The 25,286-nt window shown below is 41.2% G+C and overlaps 1 protein-coding gene across 1 annotated transcript in view; it reads left to right on the top strand.

The window, feature by feature from the left end:
- znf385a (zinc finger protein 385A) overlaps nucleotides 1-25,286 on the top strand; it is a 56,810-nt gene that overhangs the window by 10,588 nt on the left and 20,936 nt on the right. Inside the window, exons 2-3 of the mRNA XM_020620074.1 lie at nucleotides 17,042-17,193; nucleotides 22,861-22,971. Coding sequence (XP_020475730.1) covers nucleotides 17,042-17,193; nucleotides 22,861-22,971 — 263 coding nt within the window. The remainder of the gene's footprint in view (nucleotides 1-17,041; nucleotides 17,194-22,860; nucleotides 22,972-25,286) is intronic.

Genomic DNA, 25,286 nt, shown 5'->3' with positions numbered 1-25,286 from the left:
GGAATGAAGAGAGAGAGAGAGAAATCAGAGTAAAAGGGGGGGTAGGCATGGGACATGTGCAGCACGCGTGGCAGAAACAGGAAAGGCTACATAATGGTTTTTTTGTCACTGTCATTGTAGTATCACATCTGTCTGTCCTTTTAGCAGCAGTGAAAGAGCGGCTAGCATGTGAACGCACACTATCTGCTTCAAAAAAGCACAGCGTCAGTGGCTTCACACACACATGACAGTAACATGTGCAAGCATGCAAACCACATACATCACTCCTACTTTGGCTACACATGCCACGCATACCCCAACAAAGAACGTCATGACCTCTGATACCACAGCTGAATAAAACTGTGGTCAAATCTAGAATCCCTTCAAGAGCTATAGCATATGTCAGACAGCAAAGCTTGACACATGAAAGTCCAATTTCCATGTTTATTCACAAGTAAGATGCAAGTCATTATCCACAGATCAGGTAACATAAGCATGCAGGCAACAAGAGCTGGGTGTGAAATGACAGGGGGGAACACACAATGAGGAAAGTAACTTTAAACAGAACCAACAATAAACATAATGAATCATGATACTACAACTGCAGATTTGATGTGTGCAATGCAGTTTAGCACTGCACACATTTTCAGTAACAACTGGGCAAAAGGTACAGAGTGGAATGGAGATAAAGACAGTACTCTGCTTGTTTCCTGTGGCTGTTTGTATTGTTACAGATAAAAACTGGCTGATCCTCTTTCTCCTCTTGCTTGGACACATTTATAAACAAATACATGTACATATGCCAGCACTGGCCATAGGGCCTGCATCAATATTCAATGAATATAAAACGCTTCTGACTTGTCCCATTTGCTCGATCCTAGACAGATGAGAGAAGGTGTTACTTGGAGGATAACTGCAGGTGATAAACTACCTCTTCAGACACAGCTACATTGATTTGTACAGAGTGTTTATGTAAGTGAAAGTAACAGTGATAGATCTCAACACTTTATGTATGACCCAGCGAGCATTTGAATAAAACATTGTGCATGGGAACAACATCATTTGGGAAAGCCATTAAGTCTCAGATTAGTAGCAGGTCACTAATGCAGTCAGTCAGTGTAAGCAGTGTGGCCCTGCACCACTCAAACAAACACATCAATCTAACTAACAGTGTGTGTCAACATGCTCCATGATTACCATGCTAATCCCAAAGCAACACACAGGAGACCACAGGAGATCATTGCAATCAGACAATCAGACTCAAATAGTCTCAACTCAAATGCTGAATTCATTTTCACACATGTACACATAATATTATCCATTTTACAGGCCATTGGTAAAACGATGTTTTCAACAATCATCACAGTGCAAATGAGCGCTGAAACTCCTGTTGTGGTTTGCTATAACATGCACACACAGACGCACACACACATGCACACACAGACAGTGCGTCTCAGTGGATGCTGAGTTTTATAGCACTGCAGCTGTAATGTCATGTAAATGTGTTGTGAGTGTTATAGATTTCATGGTGTGTTAGTGGACCAAGGAATGCCTGGAGGGTAGAGAGGAGTGCATGTGTGCATAAATTTGTATGTTTGTAAGTCTGCTGGATACATACAGCAGGTGCTTTGCATTTTTGTCACCAAGCCAAGACCTTTTGCATTAGCACTTTATATATTTGAAAAAAAAAAAAATCATTATAAAATCGTGGTTATAATTGGGAGAGGGAAGTCTGGGAGGACTACTGTCCCTGTGACCTGGTCTCGGATAAAGCGGATGAAGATGGATGGATGAATAATGGATGCAAACACAAAAGCATGACAAAAGATAGGACAGATGTACAGTACAAGTGTTGCTACCTGGCTTTCACACCTTATGTGCCAAGAGCAAGGTAGCTGTTCTTAATGATCTCAGTGTCCTTAATGAAACATCTTGCCGTGCCCTTCTGTGCATATCTTGTGAAAGACAGATATTGATACTGAACAGATATTCCTCCAGTTTTCACTGAGCATATCCTCTAAATTATATTAATAGTATTTTCAACAATCCCCATACAGAGACTAAAACCAACAATGAGTTGCCTCTACTTAGTGTTAATGGCTGTCAGTCTCTAGCCTGGATTAGCTGATTTATCTGTGTAATAAACCTTTGTTGTGTGCAAAAACACTTAAAAGCGCATCAGTGAAACACACCGATGCACTGGGTGATATGCACTGACCCACAGACTGATAAGATTGCTGTCCTCAAAGCTCCAAACAACTAAAGCTGTTTACAGCATCTGAAGTAAGCAAGAGTCAACTGTGCATGTGTGAAATCGCTGTGCAAGCTCTCTGCTTTATTTACAGTCCGCTAGCGTTTGTAAAAGGAAAATGACCGACTTTATCCTTTATACTAAATTAGTGATGCCAGGTAAAATAATAAAATAACCTACACATACAGTAGCACACTTACAAATTAGCATATATGGTCTCAAATTGTCTTTAGAACCAGTTTTTGTTATCTCTGCCATGGCAAAAGGTCTGTGAGGTCAAACTGTTGGCAGATGATCAATATGTTAAATTTGATCAAAGTGTTAAATATATATTTTGTCCCTGTTTTGACTAAGAGTTACAGAATATTCTGTTGTTGTTGACAACATTTCAGCATTGTTGAACGTTTTCCTAGATTTTTTACACAAAAGGCTCTGTACCTCTTTAAACAAAATTAAACTTAAAAATCTATATTTTCTTTTATAAAGCATATCCAGTGATTCTCTGGCACTAAAAGCTAATAGGCAGAGCTTTATGTGTGTCAGAGAACCACAAATGATGAAATACTGCACATCATTCAAATAAATCCTGCTATTACTGTAGCATCAACAAAATAAAAACTATTTTATACAAGTATTTAATCTAAAAACTCAGAACTATGTGTGTCACATGGGAACTATTTAGACTTCCCTTTTCCTGATTTAGAATATGCGTACCTTTTTTGGGCTCGACATATTTTATTGTCACCTGGTTTGCTTAGGATTTTAAATGCGCAGGCACTGCACTCACACACAGACATACACACATCCATACACACTCACTCACTCACCATGGGACCACTGGGCTGCTGTCCAATATTAATTCGCAAGACTGACAATGCTGTGGGTATGCGTGCATATCAGATAGTCAGAGGAGAGCAAAGGAGAACAGAGCAAAGGGGAAAGAGGGGGAACAGGGGCTAGTTTTGGATGCATGGCATGCGGAGTTAGGATAACCATCTTCTCTGCAGCTCCTCTCCACCACACTGTTTGTTCACCAGGCTCTGACTGTGAAAATTAGTTTGTGAGAAACTAATCATGCAGCTTAACAAGTGGAGAAGGGGAAAAGAGGGAGAGGGGGAGGAGAGGGAGGAGAGGCACTCAGTGATGCAGGGGATGAACAAGATGTGAAGGAGTAAGGAGTTGGAGAGACCAGAGGGGGGGGGGGGGAAAAAAATGTTCTGCACACAGAGGTAGGACGAGAGCAGAGGACATGGGGTGAGATGTGGTGCAGAGCTGGCAAAAAGAAAAAGCACAAACTGTCACATAAAGATTTCAAGTCCACTGTCATGTCCTTACAGTGCATGGCAATCTCTGCTCAAAAATACCAGCAGTACAGAGAATCTCTGTGCTTTGCTTATACTTGCACATTAGTCGTTGTAAAATCTGTGCAACTTGATTTTCTTGTGTAAGAGCGTTGTGCATACAGTGCTTCTGTTATAAAACACTGCAACTGCTTTTATAAGTACCATGGGCTTTCAGTGCAGCTTTAAAACAATCTTATTCAGACAGAGTGCATGGGGTCCCAAACATATGAAATTGAGATATACAGAGGTGTACCTTGATCCACCAGCTCTTCTCATCAGTTCACCCCCTCTGTCCTGCTTTTCTAGCTTTCATCAGCTTCCCCCCTTCTCCTACGGTCTCTCCATTTCTCTCTATCTCTCTGTCTGGCTGTCTCTGGCTCTAGAATACGGAGCAATTACAGAGATGATATCCACTGTCTGTCAGCGGCTCACAGATGAAGCTGGGCCTCTTTAACATGCTAATGAAACACCAGGTTCAATCAGATCTCTGTATGGCAAAGGGAAGGGCAGCATTACTCATTAAAAAAAATCATAACAGTGAAGACCAGGCTACAAAGGCAATCAGCATCTCAACTCTAGTGCCGAACTCTCTCTTCATGCTCTCTTACATATATTACTTCTTATACCATCGTCCTTCTTTTTTAATCTGTCATCCCTTTTCTCTTCAGACGCACCAATCCACCAAATGGTGGCGCTGGTGGTGAGGGGGATGGGTGCTAACGAAGAGGAAGAGGGGGTGGAGAATAGAATGCATGAGGGTGCAGACTCTGAATCATCTGACAAACAAAAAGAGATTATGTCAAGTCAGCACTCGGTCCTATCCACCTTTTTCATCCTTTCTCCCTCTGTTCTCATTCTCCAATAAATCCTCTGTACCCCAAGCCTCCTTCACAGGCATGCACACACGTTTGTATTCATTCTGGTCCCCACGAGGAAGGCTGAGTCCTGACAATGTGAGTGTATAAACAGGTTTCAGTCCCCACAGTATGGGAAATATGGGGCACATACACACACAGTACATAGCTAAGGTAGTTTATTTCACTTCATTGTTAGAACACAAGGTCATCTCCAGGTCAATCAAAACCATGGTGCACTCCTGCATGAAATTATTTAGGATTTTATAGGATTTTATATTGTTTAGCCTTTGTCACACACATACTACATTTCCTGCATACTGTAAATACTTAGTGGTAGCCATTTGTTAAATTATTAGTTTGATGTTCTGGAGGCTAGCCAGCAGTTGCTTACTTTAACTAAGCACAAAGACTGGGAACAGGGGGAAACAAAAATCCTGTCCTGGTTAATTAGATCCACTTACCAGCATCTCACTAATTAACATGTGATATATATATATTTTTTATTCCATAAAGAAGCCTAAATGAAAATCTACAATTCATTGTTTTACAGGGGACTATTTGTCAGACCGTTTTTCTGGCTGTGACCAATAACTTCCTTCAATCTTCACTGGTTGCTGGCAGCTGCTCAGTGCAGTGCTTCTTTTATATGGATTAAACAGACTAGATATAATGCATTAATTATCATCTTTAGCTGTGCTAGGAGGCAGTTTTATTATCATTTGCAGAGCCAGTGTAGCTGCTTGCCCTTGTTTGAAGTATGGCTTCGCTAAGCTAACAGGCTGCTGGCTGTACCCTTCTATTTAACAGACAGATTTGAAAGTGGTATTAAAATCCTCATTTAACTCTCTTGTTTCAAAAAGCACTCCAGTAGTTTAGTATTTTATTACTATGAAGCAGGTCATCTCATAGGAAAAAGAATGGCCAAAATTGATGGAGCAGAGGTATCACTCATTTCATTTTTTTAAGTATGGGTCCAAAAAGTAGCTTTCCCATAATTAAACTCAATGATCCATTCAATAAATATTTCAAACACACCTGGCCTCTTTAATTTTCTTTGAGGCTATGTGATACTATGACCCTCCAGCTGCAGACCAGTGTTGCCCATTATCAGGTGTCCATGCTGCCCTTAATGTATGTTATGTTATGAACGTGTCAATGACCATTCCTAGGGTAAGGTCGATGTGAATTGGGAAAATATTTGTGTATAGGATAGAACATTCACTTCAGCGGTGTTTTGCTTCACAGGGGTAAACCTCTGATTTGGATTGCACTGATATCCTCATTACCCTCATCACCACAGTTCTTTGGATTGCATATCAAAAGCCCAGCGCTCCTTTCATCCACGGTATGCTTTGTTTAAGATCTCTCCATGGAGGTGTGATTCATGGATACTCAGTTCCTTTTTATTCATCATGCATCAACACTGGATAATGCAAGTTTGTGTGTGAGCAGGTTTATGTCCATGTGTCTGTACTGTAGCCCAGAGATTTATTATAGCTAAGCTCAGCCAGAGCTCACTGAATAATGCATCACCTACTATCATGTAAAAATATGCTGAATACACCTCAGCTGAACTTGATGGCATGGGAGGCAGTATGAAAAAGCAAAAAAGCTTGTTCTCGATTTACCTTCTCTGTATAAGACAACAAAGGGAAACTGCTGCTTTCTACTTTGACACATGAGCTCAGGTCGGGCTCAAGGAGATTTCCCTCTTTCATGAAGTTAAAAAATGGCAGGAGAATTTATTTTTATGAAAAGATCTTTTCTGTGTTTTCACTCATAAAGTCTCAATTAAACAACGCTGACACTGAGTGTTGACCCAGTATTTTAAGTTACAGATGTCAACCTCTTCATGATTTGCCTTGTTTTTACAGCATGTACACCTCCCTAGCTACCTCTTTACAGGTGAGATGATGGATGCTGACTTAAACAAAAGTGTCACCAGTACTCTGTGGTCGAACTGTCCAGGGATGAACAGAAAGCTCCATCACTGCTTGTTAGTCTACTCCATATTCATAGACAGTACAATGCAGGGCGGAAATGAAAGCAGTGGTCCTCAACCACATAACGTCTCCTTTCCCACTCTCATAGCATACTGCCCTCTACCCTCCTTGGGGAATAGAAGTCAATAAAATGAACTGGCAAACACTGCACAGGAGTATATTATAGTGGGTGTTCTTCTCAGAGCACAGGTACATTTTTTAAAATTCCCACATCCCCATGCCATGCTTCATCCTTTTCTCTACCCTTAAGGCAGGGCTCTAATCTCAGAGAGAATCTGTTGCCATTGTTGCTCTCCTCCGAAGAGTATTTGGGTTGATCCACCTGTTTCTGGTTAAGTGATAGAATTCCATACCTGAGGGCACAGGTGTCTGGGAGGTGCATGGGAATAAAGTTTCTGGGTATTGTTCCATCTGGGTGTGTGACCACCACCTTGAATAAGGGAAGAAGGGGAGGAGATGACAAAGAAATGTGGGTTTGGGTGGGGGCTGGGTGGAAAGTAACAAGTGGGAGAAGATCTATGTGCTGCCTTTTCAGATGAGGCGTCACCTTGTCCTCTTTTTGCTGCCTCTCCTTTTTCTGCTTTTCTCTCTATATCTCTTTAGCCCTCTGATCCTGTTGCAGTGCATTGATGTACAGAAAGCAATTTTGTTCCTCTTTCTACCAGTACCATAAGTCTAATCTCCCTACACTGCTGTGGATCACTGTCTTTCAGCAGACACAACGAAGCAGCGCTCCGGTTCCTCCTCCTCCATACCAATCCATCAGTTCATCCATCACTGACTCTGACATTGCCCTCAGCAGCGACATTCAGACACACCTCCACTGGACAACATGCGATCATCTTACAAACCTGACTGGCCGCTGGCCAAGGGAGGAGCATTCATTACAAAAAAACATGGCATAAATAGATAGAAACCTGAGAAAATAAGAAAGCAGACAAAGAGAATTTAAAAGAGGACACAGGAGATGGAAGGATGGAATATGAAATCTTTTGTGAAGCCTTTTGTCTTTTTAGCCACTGGATGACACAGGCACATTATTCCCTATTAAAAGGTGTGATAACTAAAACCACTGAAACTGTTGAGCTTTATGCAGTTACAACTGACCAAAACATGTATCTGTGCTTATTATGGGAACTGTAAAGGCATTTTAGTCTCTTCATTTGTCTATGTGTACTCTTTTCCATAGCAGTATTGGTTTTAGTAGTTTTTCCAAGACTGCCGTCCTGTATAATATGACAGTATTCGTCATTTGTGCCAGCAGGTTATTACTACGATATGTTACATGTCATAGTTTGGCAGCATCTAGTGACCATAATAACTATGACAGGAGGAAAGGAATATGTAACGCGACATCTTATTAGGAAAACACAAGGCTTTCCTTTAGGAGAGCCAAGTTCCTTTCCAGCGTGTGTCCTTTGTTTTTAAAATCTTTGTTTGTAAACGTGACCTAACCAAGCAGTTTGTGCTGTAAAACGTAATAAAACTGTGACTGTTTCATAATTGTAAGGTCATATATATGATAGTTTCCAAGACGACAGAGTTCCACTAGCTTTCTGCTAGCTAGCCTAGTTTCCATGAAAGCTTGGTAGTGCAACATACTGTTGTTAATGTTGATGAACTGTCGCATTTCCTTCTGCTACTTAATGAGACAGCCCTATGGGTCATATAAGAGGGAAGGGACAAACAACCATATAGGTCCTGTAGGTTGGAGGACTTGTTAGTTTTTCCCTTACCAGTTTGAGGGTCTAAAGACAGAGGGTATCATATGCTGTACAGACTATAAAATTCCTTGAGGCAAATTTGTGCTTTGTGATATTGAGCTATCGCAATAAGACTGGACTTGACTCTAGTCGCACACCAGCTGGCACAAATGACGAATACTGTCATATTATACAGGACGACAGTCTTGGAAATACAGCAAACATGTATCTTTTGAGTATCAAATACTCGTCACCTGACAATGGCAACTTATATATTTAGTTTCAGTTCACAGCACTTACAATGCATTTAAATAATGAGTTATAGCAAAAGGTAGGTCCAACACTGATACAAAAAAAGATACATTTTGTTGGAACACCCCTCTAAAGGTCCAGGATTACATTAAAATTAAGGTTAAATAAAAAAGGGTCAGCTATGTTACCATGAGAGTCGGGATTAGGGCTAAAGATCAAACTTAGTGAATTATTGTAAGTATATGACCTGATAATGGTAGCCACATAGGGTTGTGTATTTGCACATACTGTAGGGCCTATTTTTGTGTTTGTTTTGCATTCTTATTTTGACCCTCTCTCTGTGTGAACACTGTTGCAGTGCGGGATGCCTTGTCTTCAAAGTCAGCCGTGCTTTTCTCTCTATGTTCCCATCATCCCTGGCTGTCGCCTCCCATTAGCCATGACAGTTATTTGTCTGTCATTACTGACCTCAAAACAGTCCTCATCACTATACACACACATACATACACAAATGCACACACAAACAAAGGCTGCCTTCTTGCTGAGCATTGCACTGCAAAATCATTTTGTGTCTGTGCTATAGTTCAAACATAATTACATGGTATGCTTTCATCACACTGGGTGCTATAGAGATAAATATCACATTGGAATGTAATGTGACTGAGGCCAATTCAGGCACATTTTCATTAAGCCAACTTTTCTTGTCCTGAATGGACTGGTGCAAGTTGCAGCATGAAGCCCAGCATGAGGCTACTCTCCTAAAGTATCATCCCTATCAGTGCTGTCATTGATTTAAGGTGGAACCAAAGACAAATATATTAGTCATGTGGGAGGGGATTGAGCTGTATCATATTACCATCCCACGATCACTGCCCTTGGATGGATAAATAATACACTTCTAGTGTGAAAAATAAAAGAAACTTATTGAGTCATAGGGTCTGGCTTTGCAGAGCTGATTGAAATGTCTACAGCAACTTCAGAGAGATCAGCGCACTAGATGTTCTTGTCAACTTAGAATTACACTATATGTGAAGTGCATTGTCTGTATGAAACCGTGTAATTGCATCTCTGTATTTGTGTGTTGTACCAGCAAACAATCCCTCCCCCCACAAAAGCAAGGCACCTACTCTAAAAGTTCAGTTGCTGCTGGAAAAGGAGCCAGCGGGAGATTTATCTCCGGGATTAAAGGGGTGTTCATCTGCTTCTGTGGCTCAAACACGTGCACTGGCCCTAGTGTGTATTCTGTACCGTGTATTTGAGGGTTGTAGGCAAGGTAGATAGAGGCATCGGAGGCAGACTGTCTTCACCTTCATTCCATCCTGTTATTTTTGTATCAGGCCTCCTCCCTTAGCACCCATCTTTCTTCCTACACCTTTTTCTTGGAATCCCCAGTCAGCTCCTCTGTGACCAAAGAGACAGACTGACAATTAAATCCTCCCAGCCCTGATTCAGCTACTTAAGAGAGATCAAGGTAGGATCTTTTGGGGGGCTTTTTGGGGCCTGCTACTGTCATATTATCTCACTGGGGTGTCATTACCACCCCATCCACTCTATCATTATGTGTGATACTCCTCTTTAAGAAAGGCTGAAGGTTTGCCCTGCTTTAGCTAATGTATATACAGTATGTGTATAGTGTTTGTGTATAAGTGTGTGTTTTTGCGTCTAGTGTTGTATGTTATAGGTGGGCCTCTTCTGGAAAAGAAGCTGGTCTTCAAATGAATGTGTTTGGATTGATGTTCAGATCAAATTTGAAAAGTGCAACTCTGCTGTAAAGGAAGGGGTCATAAACTCCATAATTGTTTGTCCTTGCACCAAAAACTGTCAAATATGCATGTGAGATGAATGGTTTTGGAAGCTGTGACTTCTTTGTTTGACCCTCATATTGCTGTGACATGACATTTTAGCCATAAAGAATAATATTATATGTGCTGCAGTCTGTACTTTACTCGTACCTTACAGTAAAATGGAATTAGTAAAATTGCTGTTCTCCAAATGGGTAGGTTGGGTATAATCTAACAGACCTGTAATTAGAGGGGAAAGTTTAACACCCTCCCACTGATGCAAAAAAATGCACAAATACAAACGTGTTGCCTGTGTAGTTAGGCTGCACTGATGCTAACAAAACTATTCAGAGTCGAAGCCAGTATTAACTAATAAACAATTTAGATAACTCTCAATTTTTTACTACTGCACACTGCACTATCCAAGGTTGTTTTACGAGTCCGTGCATGTGTGTGTTCATTAGTCTCACTGCATTGTGCATATTTGGACATGAAACATGTTCTGACTAATACTGTAGTCTTGAGCAGAGACTGCTGTATCATTTCTCAGTCCCTAAGCTTTCATTACATAACATGCAACATGAATGCAGAGGGGCTAACTTGCATTTGCATTTGTGACAGTGAAACAAGTTCCAGTTTTAATTAATTTTCCCATTAACACATAACCCCAGCAATTCCAGCAATTTTTTATATTTCGTAATCCTTTTCAGGGACTATATTTGAAGCGGCTGCTCTAAAGTTTACAGATGGCCTCAGTAGCACACTCTTGTGGTCACTTACAGTCACTGTGCTCTGGTTTTGGGGAGTTTTACTTGATGGTAAGAAGATGGAAAGGTTCACTGAGTGACTGTGTGAGCATGTTACACTCAGTGCTTTCTCCAGTTATTCAGTAATTCATTCCTACTAGAGGCCGAGGCAGCTATCTAGAGGAAGGATGCTGCTGCCACAGCTGTCTGTGAAGGGAGCATCCAGGCAGTTAAGCAGCTTAGGATACAGCTGCCACACAAACACTCAGGGTTAATGACCTGTACTCCACTCTACGCTGCAGGATCTCGGGGTGACAGGTATGGCTTCAGACTATTCCAGCGCTTTAAATGAACATGGACTTTATGTATGTGTGTGTGAAGGCAAACTTAAAACAAAGCTAACTGCCCTATGATGCACACAGCTACAAAGCTAGAGAGACATTTGAGTTAAAGGAATGTTGCCTTTTATGGGCCTGACTGGATAATCCTCTATATGTAACAAGCTGGACTGGAACACCATGTGTGCACATACTTGTGTCTTTGATATGTGTAGCCATGCATTTGTCTGCCATGTGTGTATGTATCTGTCAACCTTAATGCATGTGTGCTATTTTCTTGGTGCTGTTGAGTAAGGCTTTTGGCCAGGCTGTGATCCTGTTGATTGCATTTGTGGTTGGTTGAAAAGGAGGCACAGTGTCCTGCTGGGCCTGAGACTGGAAGGGTATACTGAATGAAATTTTCTTTCTTTTTATTTTCACACTTTCTCTTTTTCTCATACCCCGTGTCTGCACTCTATCATGCTGCCTCTACCACTGAAATGAACTGGCTATTCCTATAGGCCTGGGCACAGCTGTGGTCAACACAGAATACACAGTGAGCTCATCATGAGAGAGGCAAGGAACAAATGAGAGAGAGAGATGGTAAGAAATTTGACAAACAGGCAGATGTCCGGCCATCCTTCACATGTTATAACACGTATGAAACCATAACCAGCAGGGACATAACAGAAAAATCAGACAGATTTGCTTGACCACAGATTCTGGAGTAATAATAATAATAATAAGCCAATCATTTTACCAGAATTGTCTTCCTCAGTGGTTGTGAAATATTTGTATGTCTGCCATATCAGTGTGCAGACAGTCACAATCCTCTGTGCAGTGAGACTGCTAATAAAGAAAAACTGCTAAAGGTGTTTTTACCGTATGAGTCTGGTTTACTGGTGTTGTCTGTTGAGAAAGATGTTTGGGGTTATATTGGGGAAGCTTCTAGTGCAGATCCCACGGTCTCTTTAAATCACCTCACTGACTCAGAGTTCTCTCAATAATGTATAGATAAGCTGAGGGCAGGTTTTCTTGAGATTTAGAGCCAGCAAATCTCCATGCACAGGACACACTAGGCAGACACTGCATGTTTAATCAGTACAGCCGCTGGTTGGCTCAAAAATCTGAGATGCCAAAAAAAAAGCATAGTCATGTTTTTTACATTAATCCCAGTCAGGCACCATATTAACAAATGCACTCAACCTTAGCAGTAGAGGACTTGGTAATATTACAGCATCAAAAGTCACCGGTACTTATTATAGTAAAGTATGCAGTCTTGATGTCTCCCTCCCCTCTGAGCCATGTGGATGACGGATGTTGGCTTTATGGGTCGGCAGAAAGTCAAGCTGGCAGCCTGAATGGTACCACCACCTTCTTCTTGGCTCTACTGCCAACAACCCTGGCACATCTGTCCCTGTCCAGCATGCCTTGTGCCAGCTACCCTGCGCTCATTATTCTGTCTTGAATACACCCAACATCCATGAGATAAAAAGCAGAACACAGTGTGGCACAACCTACACAACCTATTAGATAATCTCAAGACATGAAATCACTCTCTTAACCTAGATTCTAGATGCAGCTTTTTGTCTTGCAGTGTGGGCAAGAAAAACACCTGATGATGATTACAGAGCACTCCTTTACCATCAGTTTCTAGAGTTAGATGTTCACTTGTGTGAACACTGCAATCCCACATGGACATAATAACCTTATATAGTATTATTGAAATAATTTCATCTAAAGAACCGTCTTTAAATAATATTTTTTTAACTTCATTTGATTGACTGATTGATTATGTGGTTATCTGTCAGCCTGGACTAATTTATGAGCCTTTGTTTTCACTGTAATTATGATACTGGGGGCGGCTGTGGCTCAGGAGGTAGTGCGGGTCATTTCCTAACCGGAGGATTAGCGGTTCAATTCCCAGCTTGTCCAGTCAACATGTTGAGGTGTCCTTGAGCAAGACACTGAACCCCCAGTTACTCCCGGTGATGTCACCGGCGTGTGAATGCGTGAGTGCTTGGGAGTGCGAATGGCCGAATAATGTGAAAGTGCTTTGAGTGTGCTGTAAAAGCATAGAAAGGCGCTATACAAGTATAAGACCATTTACCATACTGCATCACATCATAATTACTGCATGAGGTGGGAAAAGCTGAGGAAACACAAAACACAAACTGTATGAAAACACTATGATCCTCCGTCAACATACACAAATGAACTTAGGGAAATAAATATGGCCCATAGAGAAACTGGATTAGAGAGCATTGAATTGTTTGAATGTGTGCGTATATACTGTACATGTGTGTTTGTGTATTTCCAGAGCGGAGGTGGAGATGTGGCCAGTAGTAAATTTATCAGGCCCACGCAGCCTGGCGAATTATTCCAAATAACAGAATCAGTCCCTTTCGCCTTTGATCTTTCTTTTTCCTGCTCTCTATTTTTCACCTCTCATAATTACCCCCTTTGTTTATACTGCACCAGTTTTTATGCTTAACTCTTTCTCCTCTGCTTCCAGCTCCATATAGCCTGTTTTTCTACTTTAAATCTGGCTTTCTCACTGTTATCTGTATATGTGTAACAACAATATGAGCATACTCCTTTGCCTAAGTTTTGTTTAAGTGTCTGTACTTACACACACACACACACACACACACACACACACTTTTATATTAGAAAGGACCATTATTATGTATTCACTGGCCCTCGTGCTTAACCCAAACTCTTACTCTAGCCATAATCTGAATTTAAATCAAAATGATCACCATAAATGTTTTCATTCTTATGGCTTCTGGCGGCGTCCCACAGATTCTGATGCCCGTCCCCCAGAGCCTGGTAGGATTCCTGGCATGTCAAAGGGTTTAACTACATCCAAATTGCTGTCTGAGTCCTCAAGTCCTCTCAGCTCTTCCAGACTGGCGTGTCTGTCACCGTGTATCACATTCAGACAAATCAAGCTCCAAAAGCCAACAGGGAGAACAGAGGGATGAAATATGTCAATACACACAGACACAAGACACTCGTTGTCCTCATTTACTTCTACTTGCAGTGATTACCTTTAGCTTTACTTATTTTCTGTACTTATTATTGATCATTTCTGTCCATAATTATTCCCATCGCAATTACCGGAAGCCGAAGGTTATATCACTTGCTTGTAGTGTTTAATAATCAAAAGGAACCATTCAGCACGAGTGTTGCCGTATGTATGGTGTGTGCACAGTAGTGCTTTTCTGTGGCATGCTGCGGTTTTATTATGTCATGTTGTTGTCTTATTTGGTTACACAACAATTCATCAACTTGTGCAAAATAGTTCCTGATGAAACCACATACAAACATTTATTCATACACATTGCATAAACACATTTGTGCAAGTCACACATGCACACTCATACAGTGATTTGTTCGATCTACACTGTGAGAAGGTCCCAAAAGGGAGGTTTAAACGAATGGTGTAATTATACACTAGGAGAAGAAAGCAGCCACACTCTGATGTAGGCGCATTGACAAACACACATGCAAACATCTCTGATGGGACTGTCTTTGCTCCAAGGACAACTGTTCCTCTCACTCCTGTCTGGTCCTCAGCTCCATTCACTTCCTCAGATTTCAGTTCCTCCTGCTGCTGCAGAGACACTTTCTGTTCTCTGGTCAGCCCATCTGTTTGCCTGCCAGAGGCTGGATGACCTACTGTCAGTAACAGTCTCCATGTTCAAGTGCAGACTCACTGGGGAGCTGCAAACATTACTACTGTGCAACTTCAGCTAACAGTGTTGCTCTTTCAAAGAATACACACATAAAAAGAGCCACAGACGCAAGGCCATGTATCAGTGTGGCATAAATTCACAATAAATGCAGTCAAGAGTTAATGTATACATCAAATTGTTAGTGGCGCAGCCCCAAATGAGGAATGGCCTATGTTAGGAAAGGAGGCAGAAGTGGAAGAGAAACATTCACTAGTATCTAGAAGGACCTTGGTTTAAAAGACTGCCTGAGGAAACTGAACATTTGTACTTCAGGGACTTTTCTGAGAAACTGGTGACTGTGCAGACTTAAACGAATGTGTGACTTTGACATTTGGAATAGCACACAAAAACACATCACTTCTCAGTATTAATACCGAAACATAAACACAAATGCTTTAATCTGCTAGTGGAGAGTTGAAGACTGCTGAGCTAGCTTGTGATGATGAGACAAAAACTGTCCACTGACTGGAAAATCGATAGGTGCAAGGTCACAAGCATGTTCCTGATGGTGTAAGAATAGCCATGTCTCAGCACAAGCATGTGCATTCATATTGTACATGTGTGTATATTTAGTGGAAGACGTGCCTGACTAGAGGTAATGAAGCAATCTGCTCCACCTTGAGCCCCACAGATGTGCAGCAGAAGGCAGCTGTGCTTCAGCTGAGACAGCACTTTCACTCAGTCTGACAAAGTCAATCTCTCTCTCTCTTTCTCTATCTGTCCCACTCTCTTTAATCCTGACTTTGTAGACTGCATCTGCTAATATCACATTTCTCCATGCGACAGTCATATTATTTTGTCTGATCACATTCAGTTGACATAAAGCTCGGTGGGAATGCAGAGGCAATAATGCTCAAGTTACCATGTGAAAGTGTGGAGGCAGGTAGAAAGGAATTGCAGTAGGAAGCAAGGGACAGCAAATAACAGAGTGAGAGAGTAGCTTAAAGAAATCCCAGGAAGGAGAGCGGCAGAGCTTTAAGTCTCAGGGGAATTTGAAAGCACAGAAATCCAGTCGTGGATGTTAAGAGGCTTAATATAAGAGCTTGAGTTTTGCTGTGTGGGCTCCATCACTATCATCCTTGACAAAGGTTAAAGAGGAGACAAGGGGGGATAATGTGGAGAGGAAGAGATGGCAAATGGGAGCAACAATGAGACTAGGGAGCTGTGTATCATTATGTCAGCCTTGCATGCTTTTGTAAGAGAATTAAACATTGACATAGTGCACAGATGCGTGTATGTATACGTAGTACCTTTATACAGCTGTTCACAAGTAACTGTGTTTTTTAGTTCCTGTGAAAATTCGGTCTGACAGTATGTTGGATCCAGTCAAAGTCAGGGAGCATGTCTCAGCCATGAGTAGAGGAGACAGTCTATAACTCATTCATTCAATAATTAGACACAACCAAGTGATCCAACTCTGGTGAATGAGTCAGGATGACATAAAACTACGTGCACTGCAATGAAACTCATTATCATCAAGCTGCAGATGTCTCCCTGGAGAGGAGAGGAGAGGAGGCTGGCAGGCAGGTGGATAAGAGGAATGCTATGTGGCATTCTTTTCTTCTCTGTGACATTCATGCTTCATTTCATGTGAATGTTTTATTATAATGTAAATTCTAAAAAGTCACAAAATCTTCAGGATCACAGCGTTTGCCCCAACACTTGTCAGGGCAACAAGAATGACTGTCCAAGGCAATGACTGGCCCATCCTTAATGACCCAAATGCAGCTTTTTCTTCACAGTTTAGAGGTTGCATGTTCCACTGGGGTGCCACATAACTTTGCTCTGTCAAACAATTGCCTAGTTAAACAATTGCTTCTGCAGTGCAATTATGTCTCATTGTGCTTTTTGGAATTCAGTAGCACTTTCCAGGAAGCAACAGCACACAGTCTGTAATGAGCTACACATTTTGTTTTTCCTATCTGTCACTCTCTTTTAGTTTTATACTTCATAAGATAATTATTCCCAGTACACTTATCTTACATTGCCAAAACAAACACAAAAACACATATGAGTAATAATACAGTGGATTGTATATTTATGTATCTGTTTATCTTTTTTGTGTGCAGGAGGCATAAACAGGGCTGGGGCAGCCGTGCCAACGTTCTTGCGGACCCCCACGGTGATCCAGCCCCACCTGGACATAAAGCCCTTTCTACAGTTCCCTGTGGAGACCCCCCCACCTCCACACAGCATGAGCCTCTTTCACAGCTTCAACACGGTGAGAGTTGATGTAGATACACAAACAAAGACACACACACACACACACACACACTGCAGTCTTTTACAATAAGGAAACACTATGAGTGTGTCTTTAAGTCAACGAATTATCCTTATGCCCACTATTCTGCGTTAGGCAGGCAGCTCTGTAAGGGAAGTGTGGTGTGCTTATATTAATTCATGTACACATCCTTGGTCCAATTCCTTAAATCAGAGCCCTGAGAATTAAAGAGCAGTTTGAAGGCCATCCTTATACCTATGTATTTCAAACACCACATTTTGTTTGATGTGGTATTTTGTTCCCCAGGCCCCAACTAACATTGTCCTTTTAGAGACATTTAGCATTTCATCAACTTAGCATACTGTGCCGCCCTCTCCTCTGGACTCAGTCAGGGAAAATCAACACATTTCTCATCAGCAACATGTAAAATCAGTGATCTTTTAATGTACTGTATGTGGGGCAGTGCTATTCCTGAACCATGTTTGCAACAGTGTTATTCTCTGCATGTGTCAGCCTAGTATAAATTGTTTGCATTTTGCAAAGGTGCAACATGGCAATCCCCTGTCACTGATTGGAAATATCTGCCTACTTTGTGCTTTATCAGATTACGTGTAGTCCTACATTGATAGTACTGTAACAGGAGTCCAGACACTACATTTTAACAATACAGTCATTTTAAAAGCTCTCCACAGGCCATGACATAAGTGGACGCATTCCTACTGGTGTTAAAACTGCAGTGCACCCAGCAGACGTAAATTAATATCGATAGTGAAATTATGGAGGCTCTCAGTTTCCACTCAACTGATAGCACAGCTGTGAAATCATTCTTGCCTGTTCTTTCTTCATTGTGTCTCACTTCCTCTGCAGCACTCTCTCTCTCCCTCATTCGGTAACATCCCTCTACTCCCCATGTTCCTTCTCAGAACATTAACTACGTCTGAAGGTCCACAGAGCCGCTGTGAATGTTAATGACCAAGAGTCAGCCCTGAGTGGTGTTTTACAGCCCTGTGTCCAGGAGGTGGGGCCATAGGAGAGGCTTGGAGGACAATCTGACCTTATAGCTCCACTGCATACTGGCACATAGATATGGGCAGGACTTTACTGCTTTTACTGCATTGCATTAAAAACAAGGGAGAAAAGACACCCTCAACCTGGTAGTACAGTAAGAGGGGAAGAGGAAGTGGTGCCTGAAGTATAGTTCACAGACAGCTGGTTTGTCTGCATTATGCATAACATAGCTTCAGGAAAATACATTTTTGATCATTAAAAAAGCAGGAATAAAACACACAACCTCAATTGTTAATGAAGTCTCTGTCTTTGTTCTCTAGCTGTGTGTTCCTATGGAGGACGTTGCGGCCCTTGGCTTTCCAACACACATTTTCATGTTTAATTTAGTGTTGTATAGTTGAGTAAATTTCTACATGGAGACCTAGAGTAAGAAAGTAAGTGTTGCAGTTCTGTTTACATCGCTGACTATATTTCATGGCTTGTTTACTTGCTTGCTTTTAGAACCAAGAATGCTTAAAGAGGCAGAGAATGTTAGTCTGCTTGGGTCACATTTCTTTCATGTAACTATGAATGGAGGTTGAACTCCACAATTATTTGACATTAAAGATAAAATTTCTAGCGTATTAGATGCTTTCTAGTCTTTGCCTGCACTGTTATAAATATTAATATGCACAATATTACCTTGAAGACAAAGCATTACAGCAGCAATAATACTGAAAAATGTTCCTGCACTGAGCTGACAGCTAGTTGTTCTATCATTTTTTCTTAATAAGTGATCTTTGCTGAGTTTGTATAGTCGTAATGACATATTGAGGCTTATTAGCCCCGCAGCAGAAGAATGGCCTTCCCTAAAGCCATATACAGTTTTAATAGTCCTCTAATGTGATTTGTCTTCTACCTGACTGTCTCGCCCGATGTGCCTCTAGACAGTCATGAGGCTGAATTATTTATCTGCAGCAGCTGGTCCTGACATAGATGCACACTCACACACCTAGGAGCTGAGCTATCTGCCTTCATGTGGACTTGTTCAGTCAAAGACCGGACCTTCCGATGAATGTCTTATCATTCAAAGCTGCGTGCACTTGTTGGATCTTACCTGCTGTCCACATTGCGTTCATCTCTTTTTTTTTTTACCCTCCTCCCAAACAACTATCTCTCCATAGATCATCATTCACAGCACTTCTGTTCTGTTACGAATCTTCCCACACTTGAATGACATCATACTTGTTGCCTCTACAAGTTTCAAACTGAGCCTGACTGATCAAAATGTGTAACTATTTAGAGTATGTTTTGTCCAGTTCCTCATGGGGATTTATCGGCTCTTAAACATAATAAAATCTGGCTCAATGGCATCACACAAAAGGAAAGAATATTTTATGTATTTATGTGTACTTGCAGGAATTAGAGGGCAGGGCAAAAACTCCACTGATTGATGATGATGATGATGCGATTTGATAGATGGTGTGAACTTAGGGTGAAGGGAGAGAGCTGAAAGTGGGGCACACAATCCTGGCTGCATCTGGACATACTGAGAATGCATGAAAAAGTGGGAGAGAGAGAGAGAGAGAGAGAGAGAGAGAGAAGGGGAGGAGAAATCTAGAAAGCAGAGCAAGGGAAACACTACAGGGAAGCATGAGGCGGAGAGAGAGAGAAAGCAGCCCAGAAGACAGGAGGTGAAGCCTGAACAATAGGAATAGACACTTGCTAGATGATGTTTCAGTGAAACAACAAAAAAGTGTAAAGGAGAGATTTGAGAAATTCCTTACAGCAGACACTCTGCATCTCAAAGTGAAGCAGAGAATGTGCCAAAGCCAGAAACGCAAAGAATTCTTAGCTGGCAATGCATCACTAGGCACAAGCCCTTTTTTTTAGTGAGTTAGTTTGTATTCAACATTGACAACCAACAAGGAGGCTGAATGAGTGTGATAGGTGCAACACACACTCTCAGTGTCACACATGCTGAAACCGAAACACACACCTCGGCCAGCAAGACACACACAGAAGGATCGATGCAGCTCCAAGATTCTACAGATACAGAGGAGAAGAAGGTGAGTACGTACAATAAGTTCTTGGAGCTTTTTGTTTTTCACTCAACTGTGTCTCAATCTGGGCACAAAAGAACTTGAGCGCTTCAGAGGCTGTTTATATCTGGCAAAGTGCGGACTACATTGTGAGTGCCTGAGTGGTCCCACCGAGAGTCGTGGAGCAGCGCATTCCTTGTTGCTCTTCCAAATATTTTGTTTGCAGGAAACATACAACAGTATTAGAAGAAGCAGAAAGGATGAAAGTAAAAAAAATAAAGAGTAGCGAGAAGTGAGAAAAAGAAAGTTAAAAAAAAAATCCCACAATAGATGTTGACAAATTTGCATGCATGCTGTTGTGCAGTGCCGGGAGATGCTTGGCTCCTCTTTGAGCTGTTTCTCTTCAGAAGAAGATTTGTGGTAACAAAGGCATTGTGTTTTAAGGCCCAGTGGAGCAGTTGACATGGTTTCTGAGTGATGTTGAAATCAGTGGTCTGTGTGGTTTACTTACATCTGCCAGAGCACTTACCACATTAAAACAGCTCCATACTCCAACTGACATGAACTCACTTAGTTGAATGTTATTAATCAAGATGACACTTTATGTTATTTACTTTTAGAGAGAGAATGGGTTTTATCATACGGTGATAATCCAGAAAACACTGCCAGTTTGAAATACTGTACCATAACTGATTCTCTTACAATTGGTTACAGTGACTGAGTGAGTTTTGGAAAGTCCTGCTTAAGTTATATCACTAAGCTTTGCTCATAGTTTGTGAGGACATTTTGGAGAGAATTCTGGTTAAAAGCCATGTGAGATGCTATCCAAAAATCTTACTGGCAGCTCAACAGTGTTTATAACAGCTGAATCAACTGGATGGATCAGAGCTGACCTACACACAGAATACTCGAATGACTGGCTGGGTGAGAAGCTCATGATTCACATGCACAGTTACTGTACCAGGCCTGTTCAGCCTCTTGCTAAATTGTCTGTGGGTCACAACATGGACACCCAAATTCTGAGTTGACTGCTAATATACAGTAAATGGGTTTTTTATTGCAGTCTTTGTATTAAAGTAGTCAATTTGTAGGTTTCAGCTGGCTAATGCATCGTCACTGCTGAGCTATTGTTGCAGTTGTTCAGATCATTATCATCTTCTATCATCACTGCTCCATATCCACCCCCCCTATATCCAATGGAATTCACAGCAGCAGCAGCAGCAGCAGCACCAGCAAAGCCTACTTTAGGCTGTTTCTGGGAGAGAACTAGAGAAAGCTGTGGAACGTGGAGTATGGGGGAAAAAAAGCTAAATGAGATAAGAATGTGCAATGTGAGGCTGGCCAGCCTGGACCTATTCCCCCCCCCCTTTGGACTCATCCTCGTTTCTCCTCTCCCTTCCTTTCTCCTTCTATCTACCCTAATTCATTTTCTTCTCCTACTCCCTCACTCATTCATTCCTCCAGATGGTGTGTTTCTGTTTCTTCCTGTCACCCAGTTAAATGTCTCAGGCCTCCTCCTCATTCCGTTCTTTCAGTGTTTACACTGTTTCTTTGGAGTTTCCAAGTAACAAGCACTGTCCAGAAATTCAAACAGTTTGAGCTTGACTTACTGTAAGAGCATATTCATTTCAGCCTTCTCTCTGTCACTCCTCAAGCTGAAGAATTGAGCCTTTATACATTAGATGAAACTACAGTATTGCTCTGGGTGTAAGAAATCTTAAGGGAAAGCTTGGTGATTAGCCAAATTAAATGTAGCGACGAGCCAAATTGAGTCATTTAGAGTCTGTTGGGTTCTCTAAACTAACAGGCTTGCATCAGACTTGGAGGACACTCTGGAACATTCCCTTACTGCCTTATGAATTCAAAACACACATCATCATATCCATACAGTGCCACATCATAGTATAAATATTGTTTGCTTTATTTGCTGACAGCGCCTGAAAGTTTTTTTGTAATGGAAATCCACACCAGCCATTGACTTTAGCCTAATGCTAATGTCAATTAACAGTGATTGCTAGATAATTTCAGCTTTAAACACAGATAAATAATTGGTATGGAGCCCTTTTGGATCAGTGCAGGCAGGGTCTTTTGTGTCTAGGACAGAGTTTAAGTGGAAAGCTTAGCCACTAAAATGCTTAGATAAGTTAGTTAAATATATACAAGGTGCTGAACACCACAGAGATGATGAATGTTCAAGCTGAAACAATTTGCACTAGGACAGTATGAAGCTAAACCCTGGTCTGGATCAGAAACCTAAGCTTGGGTGGAATGCAACAGGTGTCTCAGTTGTAGCAACACACTGTCAACACTCAAGACCAGGCTGATTATAAACACAGACATACTGTAAACACAGAATAGATGCTGTAAATGCTCACGTCTGTGCAATTGATCCACCTCTGATCATTTTAGATTTAGTCTCTTGGGCAGTAAAAACTGCTGGCCTCGCTACTCCACATTGGCCTCTTTCATCAGGTGTAGTGAGTACAATATAGCACAGCCACATATTATGATGGACTGGCTTGTCAACTAGTAGAACCAGGACTTCAGGAGCATAGAATTGTAAAGTGAGTTATGACTCACAGAGCTCTACTATTCTCACTCTTGTTTCTCACTGTCTTCTCTTGTCTCTTTTTCTCAGATGGACCCAGTGCAGAAGGCAGTGATCAATCACACCTTTGGAGTTCCTTTGGTCAAGACCAAAAGGCCAGTCATCTCCTGTAATGTCTGCCAGATCCGCTTCAACTCAGAGGTACAGAACCAGTAAATTAACCCTGCACAGTATTTTTTTTTTCTTGATATCCCCATGGGCAGAGCCAGTTAGCTAAAGAAAGCACTGTGTGTCTCATTTTTACACAAAATAATTTGATTCTTAATAATGTATGGTTTATTATTTCATACAAGTAGGGGTTTAATTTACTTGTACATGTATTTCAAATGTGCCACCCCACGCTGAGCCTGTGCCCCAGCCTGGCCACCCCATCCAAAATCCCTCCATTGAATATGCTGTATTTTGCTTTTTATATAAATACACCTTTCTCACCTAATTGTATGAAAAAGGTGCTGGAGAGCTTTCTGTGCCCTTTACTCTGTAGAAAGAAGGTTCTGACACAGGAAGATGTGATGCGTTTGTTTGGGCTGTGTTGTTGGCAGTTTGATCCTGTTGGAATTTAATTTGTTTGAAGACAGTTTAGCATCAGTAGAAGCAATAATCACTTCAGTACAAGAGCCCAGCACACAGCACAAGAAATGTTGTGAAGCAAGAGAGATAGGTTTCATCTGTTTGTCCATATGGTGTAGTTTATTTCTAAACCCATAATGATAGTTTGATGATACATTTTACCCATGAGCAACTTGCATGTTACACATTTGCTGTGTTTTTTTGTGTCGTGATACCAAGCCATTTTTAGTCTTTTCTTTTTGCTAAAGACTGATAGGACAGACACATGACAACATCAGTGCCAAGCGTTGTGTGTAGTGTATAATTTAGCCGTGATTCTCTACATTCAGTGGTGCAGACTTTAGGGCGAGGGCGTACATCCATTCACAATACACAACAGTAAGGAGTGGTCTGCTGCTATATATACACCTCAGGTCTACAATCATGGTTTCCATGTGGTCAGGGAGCTGCAAGGCTGTAATCTTGAGCCTACTCTTTGCAGGGTTCTCTGCTTCAGGCACAGGAATGAGATGTTTATACTGTTAAATTCTTGGAGGCCCACAGCCAGTGACAAAATAGTGACTTCTTCAATAAAGACATGTCATGTTGGATAAAGTTAGGATATACAGGATGTACAAGTAAACCTGTGGAAGAATTTAAATATTTAACTTAATGAATAAAATGTTGTTTTAAGGATGACAGCTAAAAGGAAAAGACAAGAAGGAAAGTTACAAAAGAAGTTCTTAATGTGTCAGGGTACTTACAAATCAGAATCCACTCTGTTTCTTTCAGCCTAATATAGACCAAAACGAGCACAATTCTGTGTGTTATCACTCAAGACAGAACATTTCTGACTGGAAAGCATGTGCACAGTGGGGTCAAGATGTTTAAACACAGAAAGTGATAAGTACAGTAGTGATAACTGGCCATACACACTGTCCTGCTCCTTTGCCTCCTCCAGGGGCATAACCAGGAATTTATTTTGGGGGTGGTTCAAGGTAGACAGAGTTATTTAATGATAAGAAACGATAAGAAACTTCTAATGTCAATGTTTAAATAAAATCTTAAAATATAAAACAAAACGATGTCTGCATTATCTGAAAAGATGGTAGATCTGATTGCAATTGGGAACTTCACTCACACTTGGAAAATTGACTTTCCAGTGAGTTCATTGTGTCAAAGGTCACATTTCTGTAAGTTTGTGTACTGTTTAATGAACAGCTGTTTACTAAACCGCCGTCTTCATTACTGGCTGATTTTGTTGCATCATGATTAATGAGCACTGTGATCGCTGACTTGAGGTTTCTCTGCTCACCTGTCAAATCAAATCAAATCAAATTTTATTTGTATAATGCCAAATCACAACAAAAGTCATCTCAGGACACTTTACAAAGTAAGGTCTAGACCTTACTGTTATCAATATTATTACATAGGGAAAACCCAACAAATCCCCCTTGAGCAAGCACTTGGCGACACTGGGGAGGAAAAACTTCCTTTAACTGAAGAAACCTCCGACAAACCCCGGCTCTTGGTGGGCGGCCTTCTGCCTCGACCGGTTGGGGTGAGTGGATAGAGGAGAGACAAAAGAAGAAAAGCAACAAGACACAACAATCAAACACTGATCAGGTCGATGTGGCTGGTGACTGCTAAATTCAAAATATTTTATCAACTACCTGTGGTTTGCATCACTGTGCTAGTACTTTAGTTCTAAGGAATCTTTGTAATGCTTTTCTGTCAAACTACTGCCTGTGATACTCACAGGTAGAATGAAGGCAGAGAGCAGAGATCAAGGCACCATTTCAGTTTCTTGGCAGGTGTAATAAGATGAGGGACACATCTTAAAATTGTGAGTCTCTGTATTAATAAAATAAAAATATAGGCTCAGGGTCACCTGATCCACCCTACAG

This window comes from Monopterus albus, unplaced genomic scaffold (genome assembly GCF_001952655.1).
Source record: "Monopterus albus unplaced genomic scaffold, M_albus_1.0 scaffold6.1, whole genome shotgun sequence".
Classification (NCBI taxonomy): domain Eukaryota; kingdom Metazoa; phylum Chordata; class Actinopteri; order Synbranchiformes; family Synbranchidae; genus Monopterus; species Monopterus albus.
The sequence above is the reverse complement of the archived record's forward strand: the minus strand, read 5'-3'. Positions and strand labels throughout refer to the sequence as shown.